General features: G+C 41.1%; 2 protein-coding genes across 2 annotated transcripts; both read right to left on the reverse strand.

Moving 5' to 3' along the window:
- Positions 1-187: 187 nt before the first annotated feature.
- LOC135676413 (uncharacterized) lies at positions 188-1,721 on the reverse strand. The gene is made up of 2 exons (XM_065187552.1): positions 387-1,721; positions 188-302 (listed from the first exon to the last, which is right to left on the reverse strand). Exon 1 carries the CDS (start codon positions 1,573-1,575, stop codon positions 577-579), a length of 999 nt encoding a protein of 332 aa, XP_065043624.1. The 5' UTR covers positions 1,576-1,721; the 3' UTR covers positions 188-302; positions 387-576.
- A 1,582-nt stretch (positions 1,722-3,303) lies between these two features.
- LOC135676412 (uncharacterized) lies at positions 3,304-14,720 on the reverse strand. The gene is made up of 18 exons (XM_065187551.1): positions 14,492-14,720; positions 14,298-14,399; positions 12,050-12,132; positions 11,800-11,884; positions 11,596-11,682; positions 9,333-9,394; positions 8,944-9,137; positions 8,807-8,867; positions 8,489-8,666; positions 7,725-7,763; positions 7,585-7,646; positions 7,437-7,473; positions 5,682-5,731; positions 5,500-5,569; positions 4,367-4,442; positions 3,930-4,009; positions 3,785-3,853; positions 3,304-3,706 (listed from the first exon to the last, which is right to left on the reverse strand). The coding sequence occupies exons 1-18, from the start codon at positions 14,549-14,551 to the stop codon at positions 3,647-3,649; spliced, it is 1,455 nt and encodes a 484-aa protein (XP_065043623.1). The 5' UTR covers positions 14,552-14,720; the 3' UTR covers positions 3,304-3,646.
- Positions 14,721-17,517: the final 2,797 nt, after the last annotated feature.

Raw genomic sequence — 17,517 nt, forward strand, 5'->3', positions numbered from 1 at the left:
AACAGTGCTTGTCGAACACCAAATTGACTCAACAAAAGCGGCCATTAACATTTGTGAGTAATTGTTGCATTCTTTTTCCTCCAATCTCTGATAACACATCCTAGTGGTTAAAACATGCTTTATGCAGTAAGATTATCTGATACATGAATTATGAGGCTGGAAAACTCATCAAATTTTGTATGAAGCATTGAATTGTTTAAACAAGCATATAGAAAGGAAGATGTATGTTACTAAATCCCAGAAAACATTCAGAGATGTAAGAGTTCACATACCTGTCATTCTTGATCATCAAATTTCTGTACCTGTGCACAATAAATTTCTTATAAATGACATGCAGCCGCTCAAAATCGGTACTGCAATTGACAATGTATGAGTAAAGCTCTTACCCAAACCTGCAGAACTAACAGAATGACACTAGAAACTTTTGGTGGCATTGTTTTGAGTGTAGAGAGACTGCAATTTTGTTTTTGTTTTTGTTTTGTTTTCAGGTCTAATTGCATGCATCGACTTCTCTGTTTTGCCAGAAATAATGGTGAATACTTGTTAGCTATAGGCTTTGCTTTTGATTCTGTTCACTCAGCATCGGTCCACTTCGGGAGAAGCATTCTGCGTTCCTTTCAGAGCACGGCCATCCCCATCCAATTCTTCCATGACAGAGGACCTACAGGTGAAGTAGAACACTGCGCTCATCATTGAATCTATCAGTACAACAAAGGAGTACATGAAGACCAGAAGTGGCCCCTCCCACAGCTGTGACGACCCGTTTCCGTAGCTTAAGGTCTTCACTCGATGCTCGAATAGCCCCTCCACGAACGCCATCCCAATCGTCGACCCGAGGAACATCAGCAGCCCCGCCTGCGTCTGCCCCCTGATCAACCTCACCGACCTCAGCAAAGCCAACAGCCCGGAGACCTCTTCCAAGACGGAGATCACGCTCGCGAGGTTGCAGACGATGATGGTGTGGGCGTATGCCATTGAGAAGGCGAGGACGGTGAGCAGTGCCGGGTAGACGACGATCTCGGGCGGGTAGCCCAACGCGGCGAACGCCTTGCACGCGAGCAGGAGGAGGGCGAGGAACAGGGCGAGGCAGGCGGAGATGGAGGCGCAGACCCAGAGGTAGGTGGAGATGAGGCGGCGCCAGGTGCGGCGCACGGCGGCGAAGAAGTCGGCGGGGCGGAATTTCTTGCCGGCGTAGGCGCAGGCGACGGAGTAGGCGACGGAGGTGCGGGCGAGGAGGAGGGCGGTGGCCAGGAGGGGGAAGCAGGCGGCGGCGGAGAGGAGGGTGGCAGCGAGGTGGCGGCAGAGTTGGAGGAGGGGGCGGGCGAGGGGGAGGCCGCTGGCGGCGGCGAGGAAGGCGAGGCGACGGGCGAGGGCGTCGGAGGCGGCAGGGGGGACGAGGACGGCGGAGAGGAGGGCGCTGGAGACGGGGCAGATGAGGATGACGAGGGTGGCCATGAAGGGGGAGGGCTCAGCGCGGAGGATCCGGACGGTCTCTCGCAGGATCTCCATTGCGCTCATCGGCGGCGCCACTCGCCATCCTTCGCCCCCTCCGCCACCGCTGCTGATGGCGTCCATTTGTATGTCTCTCCTCCTTTAGTCTCTTGAGGACTAAGAAGCGCCGTCAGACTTCACCGGAAGTGGTCACATTTATTATAAGCAAGGAGGAGGAGGATAAAGGAAGATGGAGATCACGTGGAAAGGAGGGGGGGGGGGGGGGGGGGGGGGGGGGGGGCTGGGCTGGGAAGGGGGGAGGGGGGAGAGGAGGAGGAGGCGCAGTGGAGAGAAGATGAAGAAGCAGCAGAGAGAATAACGTGAAGATGCGGAAAAGGAGACGTGAGATGCGACCGATGTGGAAGCGAGAGAAAGAGTGTGTGCGAACACGCGCATCAAGACGGAGGAGAGCGATGAGAGAGAAGGCTTCGTTTCGATGCAGAAGAATACTACTACCGCTACCACTTGGCCGAGAACGTTGGCAGGGGACGTTTCGGGGGAGCGCTTGATGTCCGGTCGCGATGAGCAGATGATGATGATGATGATCCGAATCTCAACGTCACGGCATCGACTCACTACATTTCACATATTACATATATATATATAATTAATTAACTCACCAATCCCCATGACATGGATGGAGCAAAGCGACTTCTCTACATGCTTAAAAGGTTGTTGAGGGAGAAAAGGAGAAGTGCCACAGCAACGTGAGAAAGCGGACTAATCTCTCTCTGCCTTCAATCATCTGACCAGAGGAAGTGGCCGATGGCGTCCTTCCTCTTCTGAGTAACGTCTCCGTTGGACGGCAGGCCATACTCCTTGAGCAGGAGATCGAGCTGCACCTCGTCCATGGACTCGTACTGCGCCTTGGTGTACCTGGGATAGTGCAGCGGCATCTTAAAGTACCCTGCGCTGTTGTGCCAGTGGCCCCTGCACTCCGGCGGCCTCGTCGCCTCCACAGATGGTTTCATGTCCACCGTTGTCGACGCCACACCACTGCCCGGGCACATGATCTTCTCTCTCTCTCTCTCTCTCTCGCTGTCTGCGACACGAAAAAAACAGGGTTCGATCCGTGGGGGCTTTTATAGGGTGAGCGAGGAAAGGTGAGAGAAGGGCTGCTAATATAGGGAGTTGACTGACGTAGGCCAGTGGTTTCATCGCTGTAGGAATCCAAGTGATCCGACGGTTCCTCTTTATCTCCAGAGGCTTCCCGGGACGGGTTTTCTTTGCGTGCAAGAACGTCATTCCTGTTCTTTTGATCATGATCTAATCAGACGGTTGGATGTGGAGAGACGTGCGGTGCAGGGGGAGGCTGTCGGCTGCGTAAGCCGTTCCATCTCTCTGCCTCGAAGCTTCGGGAACGGAACGAGGGCGTGAAGCATCAAAACCTAACCTGCATACAGAGATCACAAGATCGTAAATGTAACACTTACGCCATCGGCTTCGATTATGTTTCCATAATGAATTAATAATTGGAAATGCATGTAATCGTAACAATCAGGTTCTTTATTTTGTTTTTGTTTTCCCTTACCAGTAGAAACTCTGCTAAAGAATGAACAGATCCAAGATCTAGATTGACCATCTTTCGATGATTGTACGGCTGCTAATATGTGACGTATCGAGATATTATTATATTGTCAACAGAAAAAAGAAATCCAGTTGTTTTTGCTGCTTACTGTTTGTTGTTCAGTGTTCTTCACGAGTGCGGGAAGCTGCCATCAGTCGTAGGTAGAACATCTGCTGAACTTCTATGCTTTACTAGCACTTTAATCAACCTTTCTGCAACAAATAATGTGACATAAGTGGAGTGTCTGAACAGAGAATGCAAGTTTATATGATTGGGGATCTATTGTTGAATTTTTTGTACAGCCATAATACAGCATCCACTTATATAATAAATGTATGAACAGAGACTGCAAGTTTGTACAGAGATCAACACTTTTTAGCTAGATGGATTTGTCATTCATATGTTGCCGTAAGAAAGAAATTGAGTTATGTAGATAACAGTTACAATGACAACATGGAGCCGTAAGGTCCAAACTATTTGCGATCAGCTCATAAATCTCTTCCCGCCATTCAGTTTTGCCGAGGACAATATCACTCATCAAAGCATGTATCTAACAAAGTGTAAAACTCAGTCGAGAATTGATCGATGTTACTGGACTCGGCAACCTTGTTCTTCAGCCCTAAGGAAGATAAGCCCACGGGAAATCCTCTGTAGACAAACATTTAAATAACAGAGTCATTACAACTGACTACAGGAAATCATCACCAATTTGTTTTAAAGGCATACCTCCCTCGTGTCGCGTAACCGCAATAGTTCCAATCTCTCAGATGGCCTCAAGTTTAACAGATTGATGAGCTGCTAGACAAGAAGAATGTTAATATACTAATACTATCATGTGACCTGTGAAAGTTCAAGGGTACAACACAGATACCCAGAAACTGAAACGTTCAGGATCTTGCGGCTTAGGTATTCCTTCAGTTTCAAGAAGTTCCAGTTGCCTTGATCTTCTACCTGGAAAAAAAAAGATGGAATTGACCAATTTGTGTTTGAGAGAAACAGGGCAATGAGATGAGAAAATACACTAGGTAAAGCTACCACTGTGGTCAGACATATGCAATGGGCAGTAACCTAGCAATACAATATACTGCTTAAAATTAAACAATCAAACATCAACTCTGCTGAACAAAAATGTTTGGAAGATGAAAAACATGATGCTTAAAGTATCTGCAGACCTATATCATTTACCAAAAGCTGGTAGGGAAACTGTAATAACTTTAGTGTGGAATCACTGGACTCTTATTGTTTGGTGAACCTGATGCAGAATGCAACGTGTTGTATGTCAGGCATGCATATAGACTCATAGAGTACCTATTCTTGTAACTTCTCTTGCACGCTTGATCCATGATTTAGTCAATTCTGCTGCTCCACTGGCCATTTGCCGTATCTGTTGAGAAGCCAACAATAGACAATCAATTTGACAGGTGCTTGTGCATTGCATCATCTGTCTATGAAAAAATAGTGTGCATGGGTAGTCCAGACAATCTTCTAAGCTGTAAATTGCTTAGATATGAAAGAGAGGTTAGTCTGATGAAAGTTGATTTGTTAGATTAGACAATATCAAAGAGAGGTAATGTGCAATTGTGCACCGAGGCGATAATCTCATACATTGTAAGTTGTGAGATATTGATTATATAGACTTGCAATTCTTTAGTCTAAAATAAAGGTATAATAAAAGAGACAAGTCAGGTTCAAAGATTGGCACTATAATGTAGGAAACGACACCAAAGTAGTCCAGAAATAACAGTCTAGGACTACAGACTTATGATGATCTTGCAACCCTATATATACAATGAAGTGTTAATATCTAGAACCAAACATCAAAATTAGCCACCTCACAATCAGTACTAAAACAACAATTTACTGGTCATTTAGCTTGATATAACAAGTAAAAACAGGAAAAATTATTGTTTCAAGGAATCCACTGGGTTTAATAGCTTGTTGCTTTGATGTATAGCAATGGCCAATCTTCTGCATATTCTAATAGATTAAAGTAAGTTGCAATGCAACCCTTTTTAACCAAATGAAAAAAGAAGCGATTACATGATTGGGCAGATTACACTACAAATATACTGACCATGCCTATCTATATTGAGCAGAACTCTGACAACTTGTATTTTAACTTTGCATAAGATAGCAACTCACTCAAGGACAGATGGGAACAAAGATGTTGTATGAGGTGTCCCCATTAGTGAAAATTTCCATTAAGCTCTATTTTACTATAAAACAATCTTTCTTGTCTATACATTTGCTTATAGCAAGAAAACAGGGTGGATGATAAAGGTACAATTTACTCGAATCATAAAATCATATATACTTCTGGAACCCACAGCTACTGTAATGAAATCATCAAGTCACCTACTTCATAAGTCCTATTTGTTAAAGAAGAAATATTCTGTTGTCAGATATTGAAGGAAGTTAGCAAAGGATCATGTCATGCTTACATCCTCCCTCTCTTGGGAATCTTCTGGTGGAAGTGTATCCTGAATCCATTCGACTTCTGCAACACGATACCTGTGATGATTTATGAATAACATTACCCTTTACCTGACTGCACAGTTATATAGAGTAGCTTGGAAAGTTAAAAAAATTCACAAATGCTAAATCATGTCTGGACATTACTCACCCATCTTGATCCCATGACCGTAAGATACGAAACCGCCTTCGTCCTTCTACCTAGATACAATTACATATCTCAACATTAGTTTAGAAACTGTTTAATCTGAACTAATCTATTCTAGATTTTTAGTAGCCTAAATCAGGCCTGAACTAGTCATCCTTCTAGCTGTGCAGTAAATGCTATTAAGCATTAACCATATTGCAGCAGCTTACAATAAGAAATATGTTCCACATCTTTCTCAGTCCCTGTAGCTTACTATCTTGAGCAATAAAGCATGAAGAAGTGAACTGAATATGGTAATCATGGACTTCAGAGAATATCACTGCACATGCTCCTGGGTCACAATCCACTCTCTCTCATTCAAATCATTGATGTAGCCACAGATCATGACCAACCAAAATTCTCAGACTCTTCTTTAAATCTGGTATTGTAAGTTCCCATAGCATTGTTCTACCGACTATGTAGGGACATAATAATGAAAAAATTGGAAAAACAGTACAACCAAAAACAGGGCCACAACTGGGGGACCATGACCAACTAAGAACAACAATATCAATTTATGGTGTAAATTATGGTTGATAAAGCATATCAAATAATTAGATATATCAAATAAAGGAAATAATCTTGGTGAACAACATACACAGAGATATAATATATTTGAGAGTTGTATTATATTATTTGGGACAATACATTATTGCATTCCAATTGTCAGTGAACATTTGAGCTTTATTATAACCAAATCCTAAGATCATTGCTATGTAACCCGCAAACTGGCTTTAATCTTGAAAAACCAATTATTATCTTTCCCAGAACTATACAAATTATGCAAAAAAAGTAAACAAGCCAGATAATCATTCCGCCTTGGAAATTGATTATCAAATGACCCATCACCAATAACTTCTGGCTTAAACAGTGCATGCAAATGTCTCCTTATATAGTTGTTAATACTTAACAATGTCTTGCTGATTAACATTTCCAAGTAATCCTTATTTTATTGAGTTCCTTGACCCAATTCAAGGTATTTTTGTGTGCCAAAACTATTGTATACCACCCTGATCACTGAATTTTGGATCCAGTTTTCTCACTGTCGCTGAATTAATATAAACATACCAGCTAACAAATTTCAGACATTCCTATAAATTCCATAAACTTAATGTTTATATGGTTTTAGTTCTTCTACTGCCATTGTTATTGACACAATTAGATGTGCAGTTAATAACTTAGTGAGACTAAGTATTTACCTTAGGTAGCAATTTAAGTAATTTAAAACAAGGAAATAATTTCAGATGTCAACCCTATATAGGTTCCTTTTTGGGCTGTTGGGATTTTCAGATATCAACCATACATGATATGTCAAGGGACAAATCTATAAAATTGTAGACGAACTGCTATGCTCCAATACAGTGTGAAATATTGCATACTGGTATGTTTTCTTTTCGGGGTACAATGTGGTGATACACCACAATGCTTGAATCCATAATTTTAATGCATGGAAGAAAAAGAACCAACCCTAAACCCCACCTACCATAAACCGTGTTGCATACCACGACCCATACCCATACCACAATCCAGAATGTTCCACATTCCAATAAACCACCACATAAAGTGTCAACACATGACGAAATGGATATGATTAAAATAGTGCAACCATAATGACATGAAGTGGATAAACATAACTGGTATAGAATGAGCAAACAAAATTGGTAAGAGAAAAGTAAACAGTATGTTTAAGAGACCTCAAGGCACACAATGCAATATTACCTCCAAATAAAACCGGCCATCTGGAAGTGGTTCACACCTATCAAAATTTTAAAGCAAATTATACTTTAGGGAAGCCAATAAAGCACATTATCATATGGTTACAACACTGAATAAGCAGGCATAAGATCAGAAGAGAAGCAACACTTACTCAAGAATTTCTACTTCAGAAGCAAAATCAGCAATTGAACCTGTTGAAGGATCAACGCCGACCTGCCAGTTACACCAGAAAATAAATGAACAAAGAATCCAGAATTTATTGTTAAAGAAAGGCTAGGAACAACGTATAACCATTCCCATCCGATGATTCCCTTCCATTACTCTCCTCACCTATGAATTGTGAAGGAACTTAGTAAGATAAAAGAAGAATTATTATAAATAATGAAACAAAGGAAACAAAAAGACATTAAAACTCATTTATCTAAAAGTTGAAAAATACTAAACCATGTGCCTAGTCTTAGGATAACCAGGATAACAGTATAACCTTTCAAGATCACAATAGCCTACAACTTCATTAATTTACTGGCTCCACCACTATAAATTTTTTTTTTTCAAGTTACTTTAGAGCCTAAAACAATGTGCAGAAAGGCATGGCAAGCAACGCAAGTCACCTTTATAGACTTGCTAAGACTTTAGTCCACAGCTTTCAAGTAACTTTTTAATAGATTTCACCACTACATACACAAAATACAGTTGCAATTGGTCGGAAAAAAAACTGAACCAGTATTCAAGATCATCTCACATTGGAAAAGTTTAGAGTTTATGGTTGAAAAATACTATTTATTGGACTAAATTTAAAAGATAATATAACCATATTTTCATAATATTGCAGCACACCCCAGTCAAGTCAAGTTCAGCTGTTACATTATAGTTACAGGTTTCAAAGAAATATCCACAACTGTTCCAAGTTATGGTGATCCTTCTATTTGCCTCTGAAATATTTTTGCAGACTTGAGCACATTTTAAACAATCTATATAAAAAGATTGAAATCCACAGAGAAAACTGATCTAGAGACGTTATATTTAGAGAATAAAGAGCCTAAAAAAATACATACCATTAGCCGATAGCGAGGTTCAAATATATTCAGTGACAACTTTTGACATGGGAGGACAACATCCATGACAAAAAGAGGCATTATATCAACTCCTAAGTGCGTCAAGTTTTCTTGCTCAGACTTCCTTTCTGCAAATTCTTCTGGAAAGTTTTTCTGTATAATATTGTTTAAGGTCACGCTGAAAAAGTGAATTGACAGCGATCAGAAATGCCAAAGAAGTATTTTGGTCCACTAAACTTCAGAAATGTTGTGGAACAACAAAACAACTAAAAAAGCACTTTATTATAGAAAGTGTAATAATCACAAAATGTACATTACCTGATGGGATATGTTCTTGGGCTAATAAATAAGACTGTCCGGCACATAGGACACTTGTTGCCTGCCAGGAGACAACATGTGATTTAAGTGTTTTAAAGGATAATGGTAGAGACAAATAAAAAAAATACTAGGCACACCATGGTCCATAGTCTGATGCAGACAAGAGCGACAAAATGAATGCCCACAAGGAGTGGTGACAGGTTCATACAGTAACTTGAGACATAGTGTACATTCAAAGTCATCTGTACGTTGTGGTTTTGAGCGTTTGACCTTTTTGACTGAACCAGCTGCAAGTCTATCCATCTCTTGGAGGTATGTCTGGAGGAGATTGCTATAAGGTAAACAAATTAGTCATGCAAAATTTCATGGACCAGTATGACCATTTCTTTATAGTGCATAAATGGAACCTTAACATTACACCAAGGCTTGCCCTCAAAAACATTACTGAATTTCTAAAAACATTGCAAAGATGTACCAGACCAACAAAAGAAAAGAACAACTGGCAAGCACATAGTGGATGTTATACCTAAGAGGATCAATTTGAAGGCCTGCAATAATTGTCTCGCGTGCCTCCTCATACCGCTCAAGCTGCAGAGCAAGAGGAGCGAAGCATAAGGTAAATTTAAGAAAGTTAACAAGAGTAATGGATTAGCTTCTAGTGTTCTCAGTTTCAGAAAAACACACACATGATACTTTATTTCATGCTAACCATCGATCAGGAAATATTGTTAGACACTGGGATCTCATTACATAATGGAGCCTCCCAGTATGTACCATTGGAAAAGGTAGCTTTGGCATTCAATTTCGAATCTGTTGATACCCAAGAGAAGCATAACAATTTAAATTATCAAAGTTCCAACCTGTCTTGAGCACTAATTCTGTTCGAGGTAGAAATATAAGGAGCTGAACCACACTAAACCAGACCTATCTTATTTAGATGGCACTAGAAACTAAAAGGGATAGAAATCAGTCTAAGTTGAGCCTTCTACAACCAATATAATCTGATAATAATAACTCGACCTCATATATTCTCGTATGTGTGTCAATGACGAGGCAATGATCACAACACACATGATCCACATCCTAAATTACCATGCCTAAGAAATATAGCATCAGTGGAAAGAAGAACCTTAAGATCAGTTTAGCCATGACGATAATCTGCAGTACAAAGACCTGAAACTACAACAATCAAAAGCCAGCACCATTCAAGGTATCAAACCAGTTACTAAAATAAACTGATAGCTCAGGAAAGCCCCTTAACTGAGTTCCACACTGCTGCAAAATGTGAATCCAAAAAATAAACATATCACTTTAAATTTAAAGAATGCATAGGCATTGATCTTAACCTAAATCTTCCATAAATCTATATTGACTTCTCAGTCTTGAGTTAAAGACAATTGCTGTCCCAGACTGATGTTAGACAGCAGTGAATCTATGATGACAAACTGTAGCGAAACCTCGATAAAATTGACGATAAATTGTTCTTGTGAAAACATTAAACTTTCTATGACACGATATTCACCATCTCAGCTATTAGTACAGAAAATACCTCACTGACTGAATTTAATCGGACAAATATCTAATTCCGCTTGCACCTATGATGGAAAGCATGTTTTCTACTTTCAAATTATTCTAAAGTATCAAATCTCCTTTATTTATGGAAGTGGCAAGAACTACTAGCAGTTGTTGAGAAAATATTCTGAAGTCTTCAAGTGTTATGAAATGCCAAAAGGAGATTTATGTGCCTGTTTTCATACTTTGAAAACTCAGTGGCACAATTACATCGTGTCAAGGGGCCTAGAACTCGACATTACTTCCATCTGAACTTATTCCTTGCTTCCTTAGCCTACTCTTTCTTGTCACTAACAAGCCACCCTGGCAATTCAATCTGGACCCCTCAGGTTACCGCAACTTAAGCAAGCCTGATACATTAGTTTGATCCATCAGGTATACAGGTTATGTTGAAGGGTGATTGATTCATTGACATGTTGAATGGTTTTGACCCTGATCATATTACCCTCTTAAAGTTGAAAGTTTTAATAGATACACTGAGCAGATGGAATCCAAATGATTCTAGAACCTAACAAGAGAGCATTTTTTATTTCAGATCAAATCTGAAATAAATTTAAAATTAATTACTTCTGAGTATATGAATACACACACATTGAGCTTCCTTTCATTGATCCACTAATCAGTCTGGTCACATGCAAAGCCCAAGCGAGACTTGCTATCAGACTTGACCAACCCAGCCCATTTCCAGGCCTGCTAACAGGCTAATATGTTTCTGGTGGGAAAGTGTGGAGTTAGTTCTTTATATCTGGCAACTCTTTAGGTGCTATTCTGTCTTTAAGTTCTTCATGAAGCTTCACATTGTAATGTTCAAATTAGACAGTAGCCAGTGCTTTTAGTGATTTTGGACAGACAGAACAAAGCTAGAAAACTTCCTGCCTCACTAGAAGAAAATGGAAACACAATATTAGCAAAAATTCACCTGACCTTTAGAGTATGCAACAAAATAGAAAATAGTAATTCAAAAATAGATATAATACAACACATGGATGCTGACAACAAGTATCCTCCAAATGCCAAAACATATAAGACAGGTGGCAAAAAAGAAGCACCGGTGAAGTATCATTTTTAGGCAGAGTAGCAAGGCCAAACTACTAATGTTCGAAAAAAAAATGTTTTTCAATAGAAAACTTTCCAAGGACTACAATCTCAACAAGAAAAAATCCCATGTTAATAACAACAGTCCAAAATTAAATAATCATTATTTCTCCAATTGTTACCAGAACAAGAGCATTGGCCTTTAGGAAATATGCTTTTGGTGAGTTGCTCCGGAGACTTATCACTTTTTCAGCATCCTTCAAAGCAAGCTAACATATGACCAAATAAACTTGCATTATCCATCAGTGGGACAAAAAGAATGGAATTTTGGATCCATTATACAGTGATCCAACTGGAGATTGGATGAAGTAAATGGACAGGTGTACCTCAGCATGTGTAGTAGGGTCTAGACCATTTAGCGGTTGATATTCAGATTCACGTGCCGATCGTTCCCTAAGAAGTTGACTGATCCTGTTATTTATAAACATTAAATTAGCAGGCATCTTTTAACATACTAAACAATGTCATTAAATATTTGTAAGCACAATGAACTAGAGTCAAAATGCAGAAGCACATAGATTAAGCCTCAGTAAAATGTATGATAAGCAAAAGCGAAACCATCATATAAAAATGAACCTGCAGAAAGCAGCACTACGATTGCTAAGAATGACACAGTCTCGTGGCTTCAAAAGTTGAGCTTTTGAGTAAAAAGAAACTGCCTGCACAAAATCTCAATAGAGATGAGCATTATAAACAACACCAATTTAAACTGTATATTATCTATAGAAAAACAGAACAGTTGGGTTATCCCATGATATATATATTATATGATAAAAGCTCAGAAATCTCTCTCTCTCTCTCTCTCTCTCTCTCTCTCTCTCTCTATATATATATATATATATATATATATATATATATATATATGTTTAACTGGATTAAGAAAGTAAATAAATCACTTGATCTAAGAGAACAAACATAAAACTGAATGCTCTTCATGCAAGAGAGATCGGGAATACTAAAATATAATACTTCATATGCGTATATATCCATAGATATAATTTATCAGATAGATACAATGACTGTGTAATTTACATGTCTAATACACCATAGCCATCATATACACAACATATCAAATAATAGAAATATATATGATCTCTTCATGTGCCTCTCAGATAAAATAAAAACAATTATAAAACAATTACAATGTTTACTGTAATTCATAAATCTCAATGTTGAGCAAATAGAGAAAAATACATCTAAAAGGTTCAGTGTTGCCCAGGTAAGGTTGTTGAATTGACATGTGGGGTTAATACAAATTATAAAAGAGAAAATAATAAAACGATGTAAACTATCAGCATTGGCAAAAAATTAGGAGCCATTTCAGTTAATAAACAAAATGAGGAGAACGCTTTAAGGTGGCTTGGACAAATCTGAGGTAGCCTTATTATATTGCCCCAAATTAGTGGAAGTAATGACAACGAGGGGAAGACCTAAAAAAGACTATTCATTTGGTTATAATATTGCCCACCAATGGTGGGTAAAGATCCAAGTAGCAAAGCTCAAAATAGTTGGCATTTACGAATTGATTTTGTTGTTGTATATAGTTTAAAATGTATATGGTCATAGGGATGCATCATTCTCATTTATATACTGCCAGTTATTATAAGATTATGGTCAATATCCTTATGCTAGCTGACATGAGGCCAACAGTGGAGTGGAATAGAGGAAAGGAAGGAAAGTGGAGTTGGTAATTGGGATGGGATGTAGGAATGCGTAAGAATCAAATAATCAAATTATGGATAAGGGCTGGGTATAGTTATTATACACCAGACCTGCGCTATGTCTACTAGGTGGTTGGATCATTTGTTGAGCCTAGATAAGTTTACAATATAATGGAATGGGTCAAAACTTCTTGCCGCCAAGCATATCACCGGCCCTATTCTCAACCCCCATACATCCTCTAGCTCTAGTTTCTCTCTGGATCATGCCACCACCTCATTCACTGCTTGTGCATTAGTTTCCCATGTTGCCGATTCTCTATTGGCCTGCCTTACACCTCCACCTCCTGCCTTCCCCTCATTATATGCCAAATTCACTGTCAAGTATCCGACACTCCACCCTTTCAAATCAGATATAACCTTAAGAGTGGGTTTCCTCCAAGTTTGATACATAAGAACTAGTGCACATTTTTCGACAGACCTCCTATACCAATGAACTCATGAGTGCAGAATTCAATGGATTGCTCAACATTCCTAAGATACCATCTAGATGAAACATCCAAGAAATGATGGCAATGATCATGCTACAGTTTAAAGGACTTTCTTTTTTGGAAACACAAAATTTTTTTAATCATAGAAATCAACTAAGCAAAAAGGAAGACCCTTTCTTAGCCAAGTTCCTGGTCACACATCATGGCATCAAATTGGCAGATAATTAATTTGAGCTTCTTGGCTTCCTCCCTGACATGACTATCTTTAGATGAAACAGTATCTACTCTTATGGTTCTTGGGCTAGGTTTCATGAGTCTTGAATCACATCAATCAATCCACCACTCGGTCATTCACGGCCTTCGCCCAAGAATTGCAGAAAAATCGAATGAAACTAGTCTAGTGACTCTACCTCCCATGGTCATACAAGTGGATCAACGCTTTAAATCCTACAAAACCGATGCAAGAAGCGATTTCTGCACCGATAAAGCATGAACAGGGCAACAAGGACTTCCCAATTTCATTCCTGCATTACAAATCTTCTGCGCCTCATCAACCGAGATCGGTTCAGCGAAGATTTTGAGACAGATCACACCGACGACAGCCGTCTCTCTCCCACATAAGCACCAAGATCGGAAGCAAAACCCAAAGTCATAATTCGAGCCGAGAAAGCTCACCTCCTCGAACCTCTTGTCGCGGAAGGCACGATTCCCTCGGCGCACGAGATCGAACACCTCGGAGAACTTCTCCACCGGTATCCCCATCTCCGCCTCCTCCACCTGCGCTCCTCCAAGAAGATCAAACACCAACAAAGAAAAGGAAAACAAGGATCGGATGTAGAAAAGAAGCAAGAAGGGGCAAGAAAGCGCACCCAGAGGAACTCCTCGACGTCCTGGGAGTCGGCGAGTGGCTGGGAGGAAGGATCAGCCATGACTGGGAGAAGAGGGCTCCGGAGCGAGGAGGAGTTGGGGGTAACCAAAGGGGGAAGAAGAGAGTGAAGATGGGCGGGCGGGCGGGCAGGCAGGCAAGCGTGGAGTTGTTGGCGTCCCAGAGCTAACGCGCGGCCACAAGTGGCGCGACGTGGTCCGGTCGCTTCTCCTCCACTCGCCCGCCCCACCGGTGTGTCTCAGCCAAGGCTGAGATGCTTTTTTATTAATCTATTTTTCTTTTTCTTTTTATTAAATAAACATAATAAGTCAATAATTGGATATAATTGATTGCAATCCCAATTATATGGCTCCAATCTTTTGCAGCTATCCATGACTTCCAAATGTGAATAATGGCTTGAGCAAGACAAGACGACTTCTTGTGGCCTCGTTGGATGCATTGAAACGACGACGCCTTCCGCTTTCTCCCTTTGCTTTGCGTGTAACCTAAGCGTCGTTGCGGAAAGAACTAGGCTTCGGGCTACCGCTTCATACGTAGGCAGATGGGCCAAGCTTGAGCTCGGGGCATAAGCCGGTCGTCTCACGGACCAAAGATCAAGCAATTGGTCTGCGATCGCGTTCACCTCCCCCGGGGCCGCAGCAGCAAGAAACGTGCCGCGTATGCCGCCCGGGGGCAGATCAAAAGCCTCTTCAGTCTCCAAGCGTTCCTCTCGTCCTCGTCTGCCTCTTTCCATGAATGAACACGACTGTCAGAAACGGTGTTTGCTGACCGACAAGTACAACAACGGCTTTCCCTCTGCTGCAGCAATCAGTCCGCAACTGTAGGCACCGATCGTCATTAGTAGCTCCTCCCCTTCATGCTCGTGTAAAAGGTGAAAGGAAGAAGACGGAAGGCCAGAAAAGATCGCACGACATTGCTTGAACGCGAGACTTCAGCGAGGCAAACGCATGTGCTTGAAAGGGGCATGGCACCAGCCATCGCCGCACAGCGATTCAGGGCCTGGATCGAAGTAGACGATCATATCAAAGTCTGGGGATTACGGGGCTCCATTAGCTTCTTGTTCCACACGAGGGGAACAAGCCGAAACGAAGGACACGCACATCCCGGGATCAAAGGCGTCGAAAGATTACGACCACCTAAGCGTGCATGTGCAATAAGAAAGCAGACGGCCGCCACCTCTCGTTGTCGTCCCTCCCGACATCCCCGTCGATCATCGATTGGTCTCTCGGTGAGCCTGGCGGCTCACCATATCCTTCTTTTCTTTCCTTCCTTCCCAGATCATGTTTCATGTGGCTCAGTCCAACGTTCACGTAGAAGAAATGATGAGGAGGTGGCGCCGGCCATCTCTGCTGATCAGAACTCCACATGAGCTCGTCCTGTTTCTGGGTGCAGTGAACGTGACATGTTTGGTGTGAACTACCAAGAGCAAAGGCAACCTTGTCAGTGCAAGACAAAGAAGCTACCATCGGACTAATTGTGGGATGATGGCGAGACAAAGAAGCTACCATCTTCAAAGCAGGTTATTTATTTAGATAGCTAATCATGATTCGTTTGAACACACCAAGACCTAATCAAGAATCTTGTGGATGCAAGGACAGAGGTTAGTTGGTTCGTAACCTTGATGCCCATAATTGGCACTTGAAGACGAAGAGAAGAAATAGTGTGCTGAGCATCCAAAGCAATGTGTCGATTAATTACCACATCATTTGTACTAAACAAGTACGTAAATAAGATTTTCTTTGTAGAGTTCCTTTTTACTGAAATAAAAAATTATTAATCATTAAATATCATGAATACAAAACTCACATGTACTATTAGAGCTAAGAAGCGGAAGCAAAGCTCAGTCTCCTCTCCAAAAATAAGTAAATTTGAAAATCTCAACCTAATTCCTTCCCCGTTATATAAAGAGGTCAAAATTATTAAAGAATCTAAGAAAATTTTAAATATTGTTAGTATCACACTGTGGTTGAGGTGTCAACACGATTCGGTCATATCCCAGATGCGTAAGATCGCCCGTGTGGATATTCGGGCAGCAAAAGTCATCGTCCGATTGGGTCGAGCTCGAACCTCGCTTCTGGAATGCGGGGGTTCCCCTTTGATTAGTTGCCTCCTTTCTTATCGCTTGGTTTCTGCACACAGGTCGGGGTCGGGAGGGGGATTCTTCCACTTGACCCCTCCAAAGATTTAGTTAGAGCTAAGTGAAGACAAGGAAATCCTCCTCTAACGTTGGCTCGACGATGGGTTTTATATCCTGCGCATGGGGACCAATCGTACTTGACACATTTATGGTCGTTGACCCTTTAAGCGACGAACTCGCTTCTCGTGCGGACAACGATCGTCCTTTGTGCCTCGGCGCCAAACAATTGACACCGTCCCGATTTGATGGGGCAGTGTTGTACTCGGTCAGCATCGTCTCGATCTTTGCAAGATGATGTTGTTCTCGATCGGCACCATCCCGATCTTTGCGGGGTGACATTGTACTCGGTCGGCACCATCCTGACCTTTGCGAGGTGATGTTGTACTCTGTCGGCGTCGTTCGGACCTTTGCGGGGCAGCATTGTACTCGGTCAACGCCGTCCCAACTTTTGCGAGGCGACATTGTACTTGGTCGGCATCGTCCTGATCTTTGCTGGGCGGCATCGTACTCAATCGATGCTATCATACCCGAGGGGCATGGTGCCGACATGATCCGTCATCTTGACTTTGATGCTCCTGATTGGCACTGATGTGGTTGTAAGCAGTTGTTAGAGGGTATATTATCAAATTATGCTATATCAAATATCATCATCAATAATAATAGGCTTCGTCTCAACTTATAGAGAAGCCTGATAGCTACAGTTTTAGTAGAAAAACACACTTTTCCTATTGAGTCACGTACAACTAGCAAATAAAGGATTACGAAAATCTCTGATTTAAATATGTTAATCTTTTGATTAGTCAGAGTATGAAAAATTTTAAGAATAATCGAATATAATTTTCTATTTACTATTAAATATAAAATTATATTGT

The sequence above is a fragment of the Musa acuminata genome, chromosome BXJ1-6 (genome assembly GCF_036884655.1).
Source record: "Musa acuminata AAA Group cultivar baxijiao chromosome BXJ1-6, Cavendish_Baxijiao_AAA, whole genome shotgun sequence".
NCBI lineage: Eukaryota > Viridiplantae > Streptophyta > Magnoliopsida > Zingiberales > Musaceae > Musa > Musa acuminata.